The 20,369-nt window shown below is 42.7% G+C and overlaps 1 protein-coding gene across 1 annotated transcript in view; it reads right to left on the minus strand.

The window, feature by feature from the left end:
• Positions 1–4,361: 4,361 nt before the first annotated feature.
• LOC119956611 (ABC transporter B family member 1-like) overlaps positions 4,362–20,369 on the minus strand; it is a 309,180-nt gene continuing 293,172 nt past the window's right edge. The window contains exon 20 of the mRNA XM_038783984.1: positions 4,362–6,940. Within this exon, the coding sequence (XP_038639912.1) occupies positions 6,707–6,940 (234 nt within the window). The 3' untranslated portion in view covers positions 4,362–6,706. The remainder of the gene's footprint in view (positions 6,941–20,369) is intronic.

Genomic DNA, 20,369 nt, shown 5'->3' on the forward strand with positions numbered 1-20,369 from the left:
GTCTATACCGGCCGCCTGTGCCTCGGCGCTCGCTCCACACGTTTCTGTCTGCGGGGACTTAAATGCTTCACTTGCCACTCCTGGCCCAGCTATCCATACAACAGAGGGAATCCTTTTGGCAGTGTTCGCTTCACCAATCTGCACCAATAAGTCCGTGAAAACTCCTGAAAAACAGTCCGAGAGTCCGTTCCAGATGGTAGCTGCTGAATGCATGACCTACTCCTCCATGGCCGCCACCGGAAGTCTCGTCACTGCTTCTTCAATGGCCTTTGCGAGATCTTTTCGCAGTTGTTCCCTCTGCTGCTGGATTTCAGCTTTAATAAAGGCCCTCGAGTCAGCTTGAAGCCTTTAAGCTTGCCCTTCCCCCGCCTGCATGCTGGACGGGGCTTTTGTCTTTGCTGCAGCTCCAGCCAAATCTTTCACTGTTTCTGCTGGGTCTGGTAACCAAGAGACATATCCATTCCTGGGGGAAAGTACTCCTCCAACATTCACCTACATCTTTTCATCAAAATTCCACCCCGTATTGATTAAAAAGAGCTCTTTTCTGTAACCTTGGGCAGGAGCTGCCTTGTGTGTGACCACTTACTGCATGGTCCACACCGGAAGTGAGAAATAAATCTTTTAATGTCCTAATTCCTTTCTCCACCCATCTCTGAAAATTTCCATCCCACTTCCCTGGCACAAATCTATGGTTCCCCCAAATCGGCATTTCCCTTGAGCCTGCCCCAACCTGAAGTGCTGGTGAAACTGCCTCCATATTCTCAACAAAGCTATTACTACCGGACTCCCCGAGTATCTCCCCGGGGCCGCCGCTGTCGCTAGCGCTGTCAATCCTGACCCTCTACCCAAACTCTCCTCCATTCTGACCCATTGGGAGTCAACCCCTCTGACCCAGCGTAAGGCCTGCACTCTTATACACCTCATTGAAAGTGTTGCTGATGGCTTGGAGCTCGGCCTCCAAGTGCGTGCAGATGCAGGCATCGTGGGTTTCCTCCGGTGCCCTGGTTTCCTCCCACAAGTCTCAAAGACGTGCTGTTAGGCAATTTGAACAATCTGAATTCTCCTTCTGTGTATCCAAACAGGCGCGGGATGTGGCGACTAAGGACTTTTCACAGTAACTTCATTGCAGTGTTAATGTAAGCCTACTTGTGACAGTAAAGATTATCATCTTCCGAATGTGAGGTAATGCATTTTGGAAGGTCTAATGCAGGTAGGGAATATAAAGTGAATGGTAGAACCCTCAAGAGTATTGACAGAGAGATCTAGGTGTACAGGTCCACACGTCACTGAAAGGGGCAACACAGGTGGAGAAGGTAGTCAAGAAGGCATACGGCATGCTTGCCTTCATTGGCTGGGGCATTGAGTATAAGAATTGGCAAGTCATGTTGAAGCTGTATAAAACCTTAGTTAGGCCACACTTGGAGTATAGTGTTCAATTCTGGTTGACACTCTATCAGAAGGATGTGGAGGCTTTAGAGAGGGTGCAGAAGATATTTACCAGGATGTTGCCTGGTATGGAGGGCATTAGCTATGAGGAGAGGTTGAATAAATTTGGGTTGTTCTCACTGGAACGACGGAGGTTGAGTGGCGACCTGATAGAGGTCTACAAAATTATGAGGGGCATAGACAGAGTGGATAGTCAGAGGCTTTCCCCAGGGTAGAGGGGTCAATTACTAGGGGACATAGGTTTAAGGTGTGAGGGACAAGGTTTCGAGATGTACGTGGCAATGTTTTTTGCAGAGTTCCTGAAACTCGTGCCGGAGGTGGTGGTGGAAGCAGGGACGATAGTGACATTTAAGGGGCATCTTGACAAATACATGAATAGGATGGGAATAGAGTGATACGGACCCAGGAAGTGTGGAAGATTTTAGTTAAGATGGGCAGCATGGTTGGCACAGGCTTGGAGGGCCGAAGGGCCTGTTCCTGTGCTTTTCTTTGTTCTTTGTTATGGCAAGCATGTTATTGTCAACGCATGGGACAAGAACAAATATGGCCTTGTTGAAAGCACAGAAGGAATTTTAATTTTTCTCTCTCCATCTCTTATTGGTTTAAGTAATATCTTTGTAATTGACATTTAACGGCAGCACGGTGGCGCAGTGGTACCACTGCTGCCTCACGGTGCCGAGGTTGCAGTTTCGATCCCAGCTCTGGGTCACTGTCCGTGTGGAGTTTACACATTCTCCCCGTGTTTGCGTAGGTTTCGCCCCCACACCCCAAAGATGTGCAAGGTAGGTGGATTGGCCTCGCTAAATTGCCCCATAATTGGGTACTCTAAATTTATTTTAAAAAGTAATTGACCTTTATGGGAATGGAAAGAGATTAGTGCCAATTGAGTGATGTAGGCAGAGGATCTGTGATAAGTAGGAAATGTGTTTGGATTGCTAAGGCAGAAACATGTAGAATGTACATGTATGAGCTAAAGTAGGATGAAAGACCCGACTCATCCACTGTTATGTAATGATTTATTGCACATAATCACTATTGCAGTTGGCATGTATGAAAGTGATATTTATTTTGTAATCAGTTAACATTTTAAGTGCTCACACATTGATGATTGTACAGTTATGGTGTACACCTGAAAAATAACAAATGTTGAAAAATACAGATCCCAGTACTGTACTAAGAAAGATTGCACAAATTAAATATTTGATGTTTCTGAATAGATATTTTGAAGTTGTCGGAGTTGCATCCAGTCTAGGGTTGGTTTCGATTTAAGTTAGTACATACAAAAGCCCCTGTAAAGTTCAAAACTAAAGTGGGTCCTTTTACGGCTTTATAATTATCTGGCCACCTATCTGTGGAAATCATGCACAAGGTATTTTGCTTCCTTGAAAAATTATCAGCAGTTCACCGAAGTTCCCACACAAGTGAAGCAGTCACTAATAATGACTAGTAGGTGCAAGGCTATTTGTAATGGGTACTACAAGTATAAATTGATGGAAATCTAAATATACTTACAGACGAACAATGTTCACAGGGATACAACTCAGGAAATAAATGTTATTAATAGATTATTGGGTTTAGATTACAAGTGTAAATGGATTATAGACCTTGAAAGAAGAACTCTCTTGCCTGTGAAGTAAATCCAATGGCATACTATTGTTCAAGACAAGGTTTTTATGGAGAAAACATTACTGTGATCTGCATAAGAATGGATTTGTTTGCAAGCAGAAAGTATATTTTCTTAATTGGTAGGAAATGCATGCGGCAACAACCTCTTACCCCATAAACTCAGGCAAATAACTACACCAAACAGATACTTAAGCAAAGGCTCAGAAGGTGTTGTGGGTGGGGAGGGACCACCCCCATGAATATTACATGCATTTATTTCTGACTGATGACATGGAGAGAAGAAAAAAGAATGAATGGGGAATGTGTCTCGAGACAGGCAGCCATAGAAATTCTCCAGTGCAGGAGCCTGCACCCACCCTCTGAAAAAGCACCCTACCTCGGCCTTACCTCCGCAACCCCACCTAACCTGCACATCTTTGGATACTGAGGGGCAATTTAGCCTAGTCAAACCACCTAAACTGCATATCTCACCTGAAGAAGGAGCCGTGCTCCGAAAGCTCGTGTTTGAAACAAACCTGTTGGACTTTAACCTGGTGTTGTAAGACTTCTTACTGTGCATATCTTTGGACTGTGGGAGGAAACCCACGCAGGCACGGAGGAGAAAGTGCAAACTCCACACAGACAGTCACCCAAGGCCGGAATTGAACCCAGGTGCCTGGCACTGTGAGGCAGCAGTGTTAACTACTGTGCAACCGTGTCATCCCAATATTTGTATTCTGTAAGAATTGTATTATGCCAGATGCAGATTTTTAGATTAATTGTATATTCATAAAATACAGCTGTATTAAAAAGTAGAAATTTAGCACAGATATCATTAAAAAAAAAAAATTTAGAGTACCCAATTAATTTTTTCCAATTAAGGGGCAATTTAACATGGGCAATCAACCTACTCTGCTCACCTTTAGGCTGTGGGGCGGAACCCACGCAAACATGAGGATAATGTGCAAACTCCACATGGACAGTGACCCAGAGCCGGGATCGAACCTGGGACCTCTGCGCCATGAGGCAGCAGTGCTATCCACTGCGCCACCCTGCTGCCCCGATATCATTACGTATATTTAAAAACGCTAACAGCTGTGATTCCTTTCAGGACAAATATGTTTCTTCTGATTGCTTTCGCTCCATTTCTGGGAAGTTCAGATTTATGCAGGTAGATGATATGTGGAGCATTTAAGAGCTGCAAAGCAGGACCAGGCAGGAACTGCTAATTATTTTTGTGCTTGGCACATGTTGGTGATATCGGAGTTACAAATATTGGGAGAAAGGATGTGAAAACACTAAAGGATGTGTTAGACAAGAATAATATACCTTGAATGTTTAATATGCACGCCCAGAAAAAACACAGAAAAATGAATGCAATTCTCTGGCATATTTGCACAATTACAGCTTACTTCAAAATAGATACTATCACAGTTCTTTACAGGTTTTCGTACAAATTCAAGTAATTTCCTTCAAATGTAGAAGTAATATTATGTATAATTAACAGAAAAATAATATTAGTTTTACGATCAATGACTAATAATTCTATTGTTGTTGATTTCAACAATTTACAACAAATTTTTAATCAACGCTGCAGCCGTTTTAGATGAGTGAAATTTTGGAAAATACAATATGTGTTTCAGTACTACAGATCTCCAGCTACTTCAACAATTACAAATACAAAAATTTAAAACTAGCACCATACCAACACAGAATCAACAAGTACAATTTAGCATTTTGATTTATAAAGTGCATATCATATAATTGCACATAGTAGTCAGCATTTTAAAAAAGTTTTTTGATTTAAATAGAAATTAAGACAATATCAGACACCTGTCTTGATGTGAGACTTGTTCCCTTTGCATAACTCTTACTGAGAACACTATGGAAACAGGCAATTCTTGCGAGATAATCAGGAGGAAAATTCAACATAGGAGTGCAACTTGGTTAAGATAATTCAGTGCTGACAGATTACATAAATAAATATGAAAGTTCACTTCAATATCATGTGATCATTGCAAATTAATTATTTTTTCAAAGTCTACCACTGAAATAAAATGGATTATTTAATTTAAAAAAGCTGCTGCTTCTAAGTTTTTATATATTTCTCCAAATAGTTGGACTCAATTCTTTAATTAGTCCAAACAGCTTTTACTGGGACTATCATCAGTAACACAAAAACATAACGAAACTATAATGAAAATGAGGTAGCCCAGCGAATTGATCAGCAGAGTAACTGAACAGGTAAGGTTGGTTGCGGATTGGTTCCTGTTTCTATATTGATTTGGCTGGCCTTTGCAATAACAGTGATAGGAGTGCTACAATTAACCTCTGCTTTGCTATTTTTGGAGGGGGTGTGGTTGTCTACTGCTCTTTGGGATGATTGTTTGTTTGGGGGATTGGAGTGGGGTAACTATCTTCGTCACTATCCAGTGTTCTGTGCTGGAATTGTGGCAGCATTAGTTCACTTATGATGATTGAGAAGGCTACTTACACTCACCATTGAGTAAACGTACATGGTGGTTAGGGTCTGTAGATTGGTACCCCAGTAGGTTTCAGAGGGAGTAAACTGAAGAGATGAAAACTAAAACTGGGTGTTTTCAATGTCCCTTTGTACAAAAGGGAGTATCCTATCAAGCAGCAAAATGCAATTAGGAGCAATTTCTCGACGCTGCTTGCAGGTTCATGGACCCAATGATGAGCATCACTGTAATAGCTCAGCTAATTGCAGTATTTTACTGCATGGAACCATAGAATCCTTACACAGTGCATAAGGAGGCATTCGGCCCATCAACTCTGCACTGACCCCCTGAAAGAGCACCCTAACCAGGCCCACTCCCCTGCCCGATACCGGTAATCCCACTTAACCTGCATATCCATGGACACGAAGGGCCTATTTGTTATCATGGACAGTCCACCTAATCGTTTCAAACATCACAAAAATAACAAATGTAGCAATTGTGGCCTACGTTCAATTCACTTGCATAACAGCCCTATATTACCAGAACATAATACAAACAAGGAAGCAATTTGCATTCAGCCATTCTATGTATATTAGCATTTCACATAGGAATAATCAAAAGTTTCTTATTCTATTCTGGTACACATTGCATATAGTTGACACACCAGCTTTATGAGACAAATATTTTTCACTGGAGCATGATATTAATGTGAATGTTGTTTGAAATTGACTTTGCTCAGATATCTAGCGATATGAGATTTTACAAGTTTCCATACTTTAGTTTTAAGACAGTAATAAATAACTTAATGCATGTAACGGTTACGATCAAATGAGCTACACATGTTCTTTTTTTATAAATTTAGAGTACCCAATTCATTTTTTCCAATTAAGGGGCAATTTAGCGTGGCCAATCCACCTACCTTGCACATTTTTGGGTTGTGGGGACGAAACCCACGCAAACACGGGGAGAACGTGCAAACTCCACATGGACAGTGACCCAGAGCCAGGATTGAACCTGGGGCCCTGGTGCCATGAGGCAGCAATGCTAACCACTGCACCACCGTGCTGCCCTAGCTACACATGTTCGAAGGCAAGTATACAATTACAAGCAGCGCTCATTTTCATTTATTCTTTACCCACCAACACAAGACATGTTTTAAAGCTTTCCAACATGTCCATTATAGTTTACCCATTTCATTGCTCTCCCACATCAATAACAGTGTTGCTCCAATATTCTTTCTCGGAGTTTGTGGCATCTTCTGTCTGTGTGCCATTCAAGGACACATCTCCCTGGGAATCATCGCCTCCAAATTCTACTGAGCCTGCAGTTAGTTGGTGAAGAACTAATTTCTTGTAGATTCCTCCCTTCTCCAAAAGGTTCTTATGCGTACCACATTCCACTATCCTTCCTTTGTCAATAACAATCACCTTAATTTAAAAAAAACATGGGAAGTAACAATTATGAGTTTAAATAATTAAATTAATAATAATAACTTATTGTCACAAGTAGGCTTCAATGATGTTACTGTGAAAAGCCCCTAGTCGTCACATTCCGATGCCTGTTCGGGGAGGCCGGTGCGGGCATTGAGCCTGTGCTGCTGCCTTGTTCTGCATTACAAGCCAGCTGTTTAGTCCACTGTGCTAAACCAGCCCATTTGTACTGGCAAATTAGCATCTTTTTTGATGGTTATTGAAAGTAACACTGCTCTTGGAACATACAAATATGTTTCTTTCAGAGGAATGTTTGAAATATATTTGTATTTTCCAAAGAAATCAGTCACGTGAACATTGCTTCAAAGTTTCCGTAAAACTTTGACTTGTGGGATCAAATGCATTTTTTTTTATTGGTTAATCTGGTATTCTCTAGTATCAGGCACAAGCTGGAGTAACTAAGTGGGAAGAATTTGTAATATATTTATGCTTACCGATTTAATGGAAAAAGATGTTCACTACATAAACAAGATATTATGGCTGGCATCTAATTCTCTACTGCATGTGTCTCTAATTTATGATGTACAGTTTCTTCTATTCATCTTTTTTCACAAGAGCATGATGGCAAGAAAACATTAAAAAGAAACAGTAGTACTTCATATCGTACTGGCGCTGGAGGGTGTGCAGAGGAGATTCACTAGGTTAATCCCAGAGCTGAAGGGGTTGGATTATGAGGAGAGGTTGAGTAGACTGGGACTGTACTCGTTGGAATTTAGAAGGATGAGGGGGGATCTTATAGAAACATTTAAAATTATGAAGGGAATAGATAGGATAGATGCGGGCAGGTTGTTTCCACTGGTGGGTGACAGCAGAACTAGGGGACATAGCCTCAAAATAAGGGGAAGTAGATTTAGGACTGAGTTTAAAAAAAAATTTTTTTTTTTTGTTTTTTATAAAAAAAATTTTTTTTTAAATTTAGATTACCCAATTATTCTTTCCAATTAAGGGGCAATTTAGCATGGTCAATCCACCTACTCTGCACATTTTTGGGTTGTGGGGGCGAAACCCACGCAGACACGGGGAGAACGTGCAAACTCCACACGGACAGTGACCCAGAGCCGGGATCGAACCTGGGACCTCAGCGCCATGAGGCGGTTGTGCTAACCACTAGGCCACCGTGCTGCCCAGGACTGAGTTTAGGAGGAACTTCTTCACCCAAAGGGTTGTGAATCTATGGAATTCCTTGCCCAGTGAAGCAGTTGAGGCTCCTTCATTACATGTTTTTAAGGTAAAGATAGATAGTTTTTTGAAGAATAAAGGGATTAAGGGTTATGGTGTTCGGGCCGGAAAGTGGAGCTGAGTCCACAAAAGATCAGCCATGATCTAATTGAGGGGCCAGATGGCCTACTCCTGCTCCTAGTTCTTATATCCTTCTGCTGAACGCATGCAGCATATCCTTAAAAACAGAAGTATGAGGCTGTTTTTGATATGAACATTTTCCATTAATTATGATCCCAGTTGATGTTCTAACTGGATGGGCAGATCCCAGACTGGAATACTGGATTAAAGGACTGTAACTTTCACCTTTTTTAAGAAAGCATGGATGAACAGAGCCATAGGACTGCCACTTAGCTTTTAATAAGAAAATTAATTTATTAAACATGAAACGTTTGACGACAGTATGATACTCCTTCATTCCTACTTATCTTCACAAATGTACACAGATTTGAATAACACAGGTTACAAAATATATCTTATGCTGTAAGAGTTTCAATAAGCGCACATTCCCTGCAGCCAAACAGGCTAACTATGGTCAGACATCAACCCACCCTGAAGCCAAGTAGCAGATGCCACTCAATTGATCTTCCATGGATTTCTCCTCACACAAAAGATTGTCACACAAATGTTTCCGAACTTCCACTCTCAAAAAGGCACGCTTTAAAATCTTATTTTAACAATGGCTTCCCTCAAACTGTTTCCAAGGATCTGCCACCAGGTGTTCCAACTATTGTTTCAAACAAGGCGTCATCTCAACTGTTTCAGCAAGGATCCGCTTCCAGGTTTTACAATTCTCTTTTCAGGAGCTCCTTTGTCTTGAATTGCCACAGCATCCAACCATCGACACAAAACTCAGGTACTCAGAATATTACTGTTTCCAAAGGCTGGGAATGAGGACATCAAACTTGTGATGCTCTGATCTCTATCCAGCATTTTTCTAGCCAATTTCACCTTGATTGGACTTCCAGCTCGGTCTTTTGCTTCAGCGAGCTGTTCCAGTAGCAGTTCCCCTTTGTTTCTTCAATTTTAAACTTCCTTGAAACTGCTGTTTATTTTTAAAAATTTAATGTGCCCAATTCTTTATTTTCCAATTAAGGGGCAATTTAGCATAGCCAATTCACCTACCCTGCACATTTTCAGGTTGTGGGAGGGGGAGACCCATGCAGACAGGGGGAGAACATGCAAACTCCAAACAGACAGTGACCCAGGGTCCTCAGATGCATGAGGCAGCAGTGCTAACCACTGCGCCACCCATGAAACGTTTAGTTTCTAGAACTAATTGTCCGTTAGTTTTTCTGGACTTACTTACTTGTCCATTACTCGGTGGCACGGTAGCATAGTGGTGAGCACAGTTGCTTCACTATTCACCAAAGAGAAGGAATTGGTGGATGTTGAGTCTGGAGAAGGGTCTGTAGATAGCCTGGGTCACATTGAGATCCAAGGATGTCTTGAAAAATATTAAGGTGGCTAAGTCCCCAGGGCCTGATGGGATCTACCCCAGAATACTGAAGGAGGCAAGAGAGGAAATTGCTGAGGCCTTGACAGAAATCTTTGGATGCTCACTATCTTCAGGTGATGTTCCGGAGGACTGGAGAATAGCCAATGTTGTTGTTTTGTTTAAGAAGGGTAGCAAGGATAATCCAGGGAACTACAGGCCAGTGAGCCTTACGTGAGAGGTAGGGAAATTACTGGAGAGAATTCTTCGCGACAGGATCTAGTCCCATTTGGAAGCAAGTGGCCATATTAGTGAGAGGCAGCATGGTTTTGTGAAGGGGAGATTGTGTCTCCCAAACTAGATAGAGTTTTTCGAGGAGGTCACAAAGATGATTGATGCAGGTAGGGCAGTGGATGTTGTCTAAATGGACTTCAGTAAGGCCTTTGACAAGGTCCCTCATGGCAGACAGGTACAAAAGGTGAAGTCAGACGGGATCAGAGGTGAGCTGGCAAGATGGATACAGAACTGGTCAGGTCATAGAAGGCAGAGAGTAGCAATGGAAGGGCGCTTTTCTGATTGGAGGGCTGTGACTAGTGGTGTTCCGCATGGATCAGTGCTGGGACCGTTGCTGTTCGTCGTATTTACAAATGATTTGCAGGAAAATGTAACTGGTCTGATTAGTAAGTTTGTGGACGACACAAAGGTCGGTAGAATTGCGGATACCGACGAGAACTGTCAGAGGATACAGCAAGATTTAGATCGTTTGGAGACTTGGGCGATGAGATGGCAGATGGAGTTTAATCCGGAGAAATGTGATGTAATGCATTTTGTAAGGTCTAATACAGGTAGGGAATATACAGTGAATGGTAGAACGCTCAAGAGTACTGACGGTCAGAGAGATCTTGGTGTACAGGTCCACACGTCACTGAAAGGGGCAACACAGGTGGAGAAGGTAGTCAAGAAGGCATATGGCATGCTTGCTTTTATTGGCCAGGGCATTGAGTATAAAAATTGGATGTCATGTTCAGTGGTATAGAACCTCAGTTAGGCCACACTTGGAGTATAGTGTTCAATTCTGGTTGCCACACTACCAGAAGGATGTGGAGGCTTTAGAGAGGGTGCAGAAGAGATTTACCAGGATGTTGCCTGGTATGGAGGACATTAGGTATGAGGAGAGGTTGAATAAACTTGGTTTGTTCTCACTGGAACGAAGGAGATTGAGGGGTGACCTGATAGACGTCTACCAAATTGGGGGGCATAGACAGAGTGGATAGTCAGAGACATTTTCCCAGTGTAGAGGGGTCAATTACTAGGGGGCATAGGTTTATGGAGCGAGGGGCAAGGTTTAGAGGAGATTACGAGGCAAGTTGTTTTTTACACAGAGGGTAGTGGGTGCCTGGAACTCGCTGCCGGAGGAGGTAGTGGAAGCAGGGACGATAGTGATGTTTAAGGGGCATGTTGATAAATACATGAATAGGATGGGAATAGAGGGATACGGACCCCGGAAGTGTGGAAGATTTTAGTTTAGACAGGCAGCATAGTCGGCGCAGGTTTGGAGGGCCGAAGGGCCTGTTCCTGTGCTGTACTTTTCTTTGTTCTTTGTTCACAATTCCATGGTCCCAGGTTCGATTCCCAGCTTGGGTCACTGTCTATGCGGAGTCTGCACGTTCTCCCCGTGTCTGCGTGGGTTTCCTCTGGGTGATCCGGTTTCCTCCCACAGACCGAAGATGTGCAGGTTAGGTGGATTGGCCATGCTAAATTGCCCCTTAGTGTTCAAAAAGGTTAGTAGGGTTACTGGGGGATAGGGTGGAGGTGTGGGCTTAGGTAGGGTGATCTTTCTAAGGGCCGGTGCAGACTCAACGGTCCGAATGGTCTCCTTCTGTACTATAATTCTATGATCTATCATCTACTCCACCGATTGGCTTTCCTGCTTCCAGCAGAGCTGGGATCTGCTCCCGCTCTAGCTTCCCATCTCCAATTGTCTGGATCCAGTTAAATACCAAAACTCAAAAAGGTGCTTTCTCTTTAAGTGGCCCTTAAATTAATAAAATATCAGGGATTGAAAAGAAAACAAATTCAAATGCTCAAAGGCAATGGTGGGTGCGTCTTGGAGCCAAGAGGTTCATTGTCCTGGGAAGCAAGGTCATTTACCTTGTACAGAGACAGGTCAAGAGTTTGCTCTCAGACCAACAGAATGGGGACTCTTGGAGCAACATAAAAATCCTTACCACTCTGGATGGATGGGAAGGTGGAAGCATTCCACAGGTTTCTTGCTATCCTTGTGCATTTATTATGGAACACGCTCACCACATCCCAAAACCAGCAAATCTCAATAAAGAAAAAAAAACAAATTCCAAAGATTCTGATCTAGGACCATCATGTACACATTTGAGAAAGGAATGTGCTTTTCATGCACTATCCGTGAAAGTGGAGACGCAAGTACAGAATGACAGCAAAGAAAAACTGAAAGTGAACTTAAAGCAGATCAACATAATGGCCAGGACTGAATGAGAACAGATGGATAAAATAGAAAATAGTTGAAAATGCTTTCAGCTTTTTACACAGTGGGTAGTGGGAGCCTGGATCTTGCTGCCGGAGGAGGTGATGGAAGAAGGGACGATAGTGACGTTTAAGGGGCGACTTGACAAATACCATGAATAGGATAGGAATAGAGGGATACGGACCCTGGACGTGTAGAAGGTTTTAGGTTAAATGGTCAGCGCAGGCTTGGAGGCCGAAGGGCTTGTTCCTGTTCTGTGCTTTTTTTTGTTCACACCCCCTCTGTGCCCCGAGTACCTCAAGTGCTGTAAGATACAGGGCTATGGACCGGGTGCAGGAATGTGTGGTTAGAAAGGCCACCTGGGTGTCCTCAGGCTGGCATGGACAAATGGGCCAAATGGCCTCCTTCTGTGCTGTAACTTTTCTATGATTCTAAGGCGGGAAGGAAGAAGGACACCTCATTTGGGGATTCCCTGTCAGCAGCGGGGCAAACCCCCACCAAGATGTTAACCCCCCCCCCCTCTATTAAATCTGGTATGGTGTGCCCTCCACCCCAGGCTCTAGGATCCCTCCCTGTCTTAAAACCCTGGGATTTGGTAAGACATGATCCTCTTTGGACTTCTTCATGCACTTCTGGAAGCCTGCACTACTGAGTAAAGTAGTTTTGTTACCACTCATCTTGGTATTGAACCTTTCTGGCCATGGTGGAAGTAGTAGAAGCATGACAGGTTAAGGTCTTAGAAGAAGTAGCTGGGGACAACACGGTGGCTCAGTGGGTTAGCCCTGGAGCCTCATAGCGCCGAGGTCCCAGGTTCGATCCCGGCTCTAGGTCACTCTCCGTGTGGAGTTTGCACATTCTCCCCACGTTTGTGTGGGTTTCCCCCCCACAACCCAAAGATGTGCAAGGTAGGTGGATTGGCCATGCTAAAATTGCCCCTTAATTGGAAAAAAAAAATGAATTGTGCACACTACATTTATTTTTAAAAAGTAGTTGGAGCACACAGCATCTTTCTCATTTACCCAATAGTTGGATAAAGCTGCAAATAGATACGTCATGATGAAACGCCTCTCGTGTTTGTGTAGATAAGAATAGAGAAACACATTTGTAGCTCAGTGTGGCATGGGCTATGTTTATTTGCTACCTCTGCCTTTGGTTCTGCTGCTGTTGAGCAGACTGCAAACAGAAATAGAACGGCTGTTTAATGTTCAACTGGAAACCATCAGGACGTTTGGTGCTTGGTGCCTGCATTCGCCAAAACGTCACTACTTTTACATTCAAAACTTGCTACCAATTTCACTACTGCTGTATACAGCACACTCATAAAAAAGGTTTTAAGAGCATGATTAAGAGCTGATTGAATGCAAAAAAAACCATCTGAATTCAAACAGTATTTTACAGTGTCTTCTCTTACAGCTTCAACAATGTTAACTTAAATTCAATTGAAAATCGACAAGCCTGTATGAGAACGCCAAGGGCAGCCAATTACCTCCTTCATAGTTTTCTTGGCTGCTCTGTCAGCCTGATTTAAAGCTGCAAAGGACCAGAAACTGAAGGCAGGGTCTCCAACAGTAAGCTGTAAATGCTATCAAATATTAATGTATTTCATCTGTATTGGAGAATAGAGAAAAACAGGCTGTGGTCTCAATTTTACATCAACCTGCTTCTTCTGAAACTCCCAGTCCAATATGGCCAGTTATCATCCACTACTATTTAAACAGCAGATACCTGGTAGTGAGTCAGGGGCTGTGACATAATTGCAGAACTCAGATGGTGTTTATGACACTTCCTGTAATCCTCTTGATTATGTTGTTATAACTCATTCCCAGGTATAATTAGATTAGATCATTGTGAGGAATGTGTTTATATCAGGATTGCATATACACACACACACAAGTTTTTAAAAAAATGTAATAAGTTTAATGGCAGTGCAAGTTCTTGCTTTTATGTTCAAATGCTGTCTCATTCAATAGAAAACGACGAGGTGCCAGATAAGAACCACAAAGGCCCCATCAGTTGCCAGAATTTATAAAACGTGTTGTTAGCTCAGAGATTCATTTTAAACACAGAATGCCGGCATCTGCTTCTACTAAGCAGAGAACTTAAACTTCATAGTTCAATTACTCCCAGCAAAAAGTTTTAACTTTTACACCTTCTAGTAACACAAAACACACAGACACAATATACCAGCCATCTTATTTGCTTTTGAGTATATTTATGATTACTGGGACATCCACCAGAATTTTCCTTCTCTGATCAGAGAAAGTTTTGATTTTGAATACTGATACGGTGTAGAAAGCTCAGACACTGAGTCACAACTGCTCCAGTGCAAAACAGTTAATAGGCGTTCCGTCATTGGAAACATTACTTTAGTGGGCTATACCCAGTTTCTAAAAGGAAATTTTAGAATTCTGTAGAACTGTTTAATATGGGCTTAGTTTTATAATTAAGATTGTTAGCTGACATTATAACTGATTTACTTGAAGCAATAAGTCAGACTTTATTTTTTTGCAGTTAAATTGCTGGGAGCACTTGCAGTTAGTGCTTATTAGATTTTCCTTAAATACACTTGGAGTATAGTGTTCAATTCTGGTCGCCACACTACCAGAAGGATGTGGAGGTTTTAGAGAGGGTGCAGAAGCGATTTACCAGGATGTTGCCTGGTATGGAGGGTATTAGCTAGGAGGAGAGGTTGAATAAACTCGGTTTGTTCTCACTGGAACGAAGGAGGGGTGATCTGATAAACATCTACAAAATTATGAGGGGCATAGACAGAGTGGATAGTCAGAGGATTTTTCTCAGGGTAGAGGGGTCAAATACTAGGGGACATAGGTTTAAAGTGCGAGGGACAAGGTTTAGAGATGGACGAGGCAAGTTTTTTTACACAGAGGGTAGTGGGTGCCTGGAACTCGCTGCCGGAGGAAGTGGTGGAAGCAGGGATGATAGTGACATTTAAGGGGCATCTTGACAAATACATGAATAGGATGGGAATAGAGGGATATGGACCCAGGAAGTGTAGAAGAATGTAGTTTAGTCGGGCAGCATGGTCGGCACAGGCTTGGAGGGCTGAAGGGCCTGTTGCTGTGCTGTACTTTTCTTTGTTCGTTTTGTTCTTTTATATAAATAACTTCAAACACTCAGGTCACAGATAAAATTCAAGGTGATAACATTGTCACTTAATAGATTCAATTCCTAAGAGTAAAGTTGAATTAGTTTTAATCCTCTCATAACCAAATATTCTTAAACCTGCCTAGTAGGTTGCTTCTAATTTGGATCAGTGCATATGCTTTTAAATAGTGTTTGATCAGCAATAATAATTAGATAACTGGAACACTTTGCTGGCTAGGTCTAGTTATGTTAGAAAGGAATTGTTTATTGGCACCAAAACAATCTGAAGTTAACCAAAACCAAACTTGTCTGTAATCAAGAGTTTGATTAGAGATCATTACTCATTAAGTTTGATACTCTTGAAATTGCATTGGTGTAACAGTTTGATATTACTGCTTTAGATACGCATTGTGGCATAATCATGGCTTTAACATGACTAAGATATGGATGAAACAAAGAATAAAGGAAATTACATTGTTCTTGAAATATCCAAATTGCTTATTAGAGATCCTGCTGAGGATGAATGAATTTTCAAAAATTGCATTTATATAGCACCTTTCACAATCTCAGAACATCTTAAAGCTCTTCGCAGCCTGAGGTGCGGTAACTGTTTCAACGTACTAAAATGTGGCAGCCAATTTATGTGCGGCAATATCCAGGGCCGGCGCAACGGTATTTTGCCGCCTTTCAGTCTGGCTCAACGCCCCCCCCCCTCCATCACAATTAACGTTCAAAAATGAAAATGGTCCCAACTCTTAAACAACTTTTAAAAACGGTCAAACTTACAGGTCTCGCAGCCTATCCTCTGCCCTCGCTCTATTTTCAGCCTCTCACCACTCGGATCGCTTCTCGGCCTCTGCAGAGTCATGTTCCCTTGGCCTCGGAACCGCTTACATTTGCATGCTCCGCTCTTGCCCTTCTCGCGACACCTCAACCCGCATCACATTACCATCTAGGAGCATGCCTCGTTTCTGACTGGTTAACTTTAACTTGAAAACACAGAACTCTTGGGTAACTGGCAATTTAAACCAGTGGCACCATTTCCAGCACATGGTGCCTGGTGAAATTAACTGCATTGTGCATATAGAAATTCTGCAGGAGCATTCCCAAGGCAGTCCCACTCTGACACAACCGTTCGCAAAAGAAATGTCAAACAACTCACAATAGGTAGCTGAGCTATCGCAACCTCGCTCCGGTGGTCCCAGCCTTCCAAGTCCCATCCCACTGCTTTTCTTCTGGAGCACCATGTTCCCTTGGCACCACTTAGATTCATGCGATCTGCTCCTGCACCTCTCGTGAGACCTCAACACCCACACCATGAGATCATCAACTATGATCTTGCCTTTCTGAACTGATGAACTTGAAGACATGGAACTCAGAGGTAACTGGCTGCATCACTCATTCTCTTGCCTGTACATACCGAGATATAAATTAAAAGTATTCTACATTCAAGGGGCTGGCACTGAACAGTTCAACTTAGTGCCCCGTCCCCTGGGCCCGGGCACTCCCAAGTCATTTAATTAACTTGCTCACAATTTCAAAGCTTTAGAACTCAGTCACTTCAGTTTTTTGCCGTGGTGACAGTATGCCACATGCAGCTGCCAATCCCCAAATCCTGTCGCCCTAGGTGACTGCCTAGTTCATCTACTGGTTTCGCTAGCCCTAGCAACATTCAGTAAAGCAATGAAATTGATTATCAAATTATCTGCAATTGGTCATATTGGTTGAATAATATATGTTGACCAGCATATTTCCCGAACTCGATGTTCTCCTCTTGTAATATTGCCATGGAGGTCTTTCACCTTGAAGATCAGGAGGCACCTTGGCCTCATGTCTCACCAAAAGACAAATGTTGTGCTTTACCGATATTCAGAGGGTAGTACAGAACATTTTTGTTTTTGAACGCAATCTAGTGGCTAAGAGGGGACCCGTAATCAGTTTGGTCCAAATCTGCTAAGGCATTTCTGCTAAAGCCTTTTGTGTAATCCTTACTTATTCTGGAATTGGCAAGAAAATGGAATATTGCCGACATGAATCTAAATCCTCACCAGCACCTTTTAATGAAAAGGTCACACTATGCTTATCAGTGTGAGGAGCTTGACATCATTTCTGTAGCACTTTCCTTTGAGGGAATTTAATTAGGAATTCTATGGCCCAGCTCTCAAAGTACTGAAGAACAGGAAATAGTACAATAGTAATCATTTCCAGCAACACAGACAGTGTTTTCAGTATGTTTGGCAGTGCTCAATTTGACTTGGATTATTTTAGCTGAAAAAAAGATAAACACAATAGTAGCTTTGATTCCCCCAAGATTATAAATAAAATGAAACTGGCACAGAACATTTACTTCACATTTTCATTTTATCTTCCGATGCAAAAGCTGGATTATTTAGATTTAAATTCCACAGGACAACTGAGGTTCAACAATTAGGTATTCAGGCTTTTGTTGCCGGTTTTAAAATGAGCAATTTAACATTGTTTAACTTTTACAGGCTCTAAACGCAGGCACGCTTTCAAACAACAAGAATTTCTGTAGATCTACAATGGTGAACTTTAAACACAGAATCAATGTATTATTGGAACTACAGTCGATTCAGATGTTTGGTTTAAAATCACGGAACCACAATTCCAGCTCCTAAATGGTCACACAATTTGAATTAAATTACCTGTTTTCCAATTTCCATGTTCCGACAAATCTGGGATTTCTAATTTAACTCGCCCCAGTGATACGCTGGAAACTAATTAAAATGTTTTCATCTTAACCTTCAAGTAGCATCATTTATCTGTGATTTAAGTAGTTTTGCTAGTACTTTCATTTAAGTCCTTTGATCCCCAAATATAGTCTGCATTTCCTAGGAGATGGCATAATATTTTATCCATGAACATCTTCAATTGACATTATAGGTTGAATTTTCCCATTAGAGGTACAAGCCTGTCATTGGTCTGATTTCCGGATCAGAGCCTGCACATGCATCTGATAGGATACTGGCGTAATCTTCCCAGAGGAAGCCAATTAAGGAGCCGTCTCTGGGAGCGCCACCCAATTAGAGACGCTGGCCGGCCTGAGGATGCGGGAAGGTCAAGAGAGCACCCAAAATGAAGGACGGCTGGCAGACCCACTGTGGATGCTGCATGCTGCTGAGGTGAAAATGAAGGTGAGGGCAGCACACGATGGAGGCGCCATACTGCTGATGGAACAAGCAGCCAATCCTTCAAACCCAGTGCTATCCGATGGATTTTGCAGATGATTGTGGTGATATGCATGCACACATAATGTATATAGTTGTATAAATGTATATAGTTGCATATCAGTGCACGGTAGCATAGTGGTTAGCACAATTGGTCCACAGCTCCAGGGTCCCAGGTGCGATTCCCGGCTTGGGTCACTGTCTGTGCGGAGTCTGCACGTTCTCACCGTGTGTGCGTGGGTTTCCTCCGGGAGCTCCGGTTTCTTCCCACAGTCCAAAGATGTGCAGGTTAGGTGGATTGGCCATGCTAAATTGCCCTTAGTGTCTAAAATTGCCCTTAGTGTTGGATGGGGTTACTGGGTTACGGGGATAGGGTGGAGGTGTGGGCTTGGGTAGGGTGCTCTATCCAAGAGCCGGTGCAGACTCGATGGGCCGAATAGCCTCCTTCTGCACTGTAAATTCTATGAAACTATCGGTATGACCTCCGGCCAGCAGGTGGCATCAGACATCCATCACATGACTGGAGTGACCCACCAGTGGTAGTAGGACGTACAACAGGATAATCGCAATTAGAGTAGCTCCCAGAGAATGCGAGTAACTTTGTCTGTGTAGTAAACTGTTAGTTATCTTTCCATGTGTTTGGCAATAAATCAACGTGCCAGTTAAACACGTAGATGTTCTATGTGTATCATTAAAACACAGAACACGACATGGTACCAGAAGTGTTGAACTTTTAAAAATAACAGCAGAAAAGACAAGGCGAAATAGGCCAAAGAACGAAAGAGAAGATTTTTCTGCCTACCTGGTGAAATACGGCTGTTTGCAACTCAACGCAGCCAATGATGCTGAAGTTCGAGTTGGAAAGTTTGAAGGCACTCCCCCAGCTTCAAGTCTCAGGTAATGTAGACGAAAACTGGCGCCTTTTCAAACAGCAGTTTAGCCCTTGGCCTGCAGGCACAGCCTGACAAGAGGGGGATTGCATTGCTGCTCATGGTAGCAGGTTCTCAAGCACTCGAGATCTACAATACCTTCACTTTTGATAGTGAAAAGGAAAGCAAGAGCTACGATGAGGTGATAAAGTACTTCGATCGGCATTGCTCTCCGAAAAAAAGTGAACATTTGAAAGATACACATTTCATACGCGTACCAAAAAAAATCAAGTGAATCTTTTGAGAGCTTTACAACCGACTTCAGGTTGAAGGCCCAATCTTGCAATTTCGGTAATTTGCAGTCATCGATGATCCATGACCAGATAGTGTTTGAGACATCAAATGATAAACTCCGTGAGAAATTGTTGCGGAACGATATCCTCATATTAGAAACTGCCATCAAAATCAGCCAGGCAAGTGAGTTGCCTGCATAGCAGATCAGTAGGCTCAGCTTAAAAAACGTTGACCCCAACATCCAAGAAGACACTGGCGTCTTAAGCACTGTGATGCAATTGAAAAAGAATTATGGTCTCAGTGTGGGCGGCTATTTTGAAAGCACAGTGACGCAGTCGAAAAAGAAACATGGTCTCAGTGCAGGTGGCTATTTTGAGCACACTGTGGCGCAGCCTCAAAAGAAACGTGGTCTCAGTGCAGGTGGCTATTTTGAGCACACTGTGGCGCAGCCTCAAAAGAAACGTGGTCTCAGTGCGGGCAGTGATTTTGGGTAGCCGATCGGATCCGCCGTGTTGTGCCAGAAATGCGGCAATAGCCATTTGCCATAACTTGGAAAGGTTTGTCATGAGTGTGGAAAAACGGGTCACTTTGCTAGGCGATGCAACTTACGTCCAACAGTTGACTGAAACGAACCAATGAGTGTGGATAAGGAGTTATTGATTATTTCTAAAACTATCCGGAAGTTTCATAGTTAGCGGACTCAACTGCTCGGTGTGTCATACAACATGCCAAAACGATCTTTGCCCGACATGGTATA

Source organism: Scyliorhinus canicula, chromosome 1 (assembly GCF_902713615.1).
Source record: "Scyliorhinus canicula chromosome 1, sScyCan1.1, whole genome shotgun sequence".
Classification (NCBI taxonomy): Eukaryota; Metazoa; Chordata; class Chondrichthyes; order Carcharhiniformes; family Scyliorhinidae; genus Scyliorhinus; species Scyliorhinus canicula.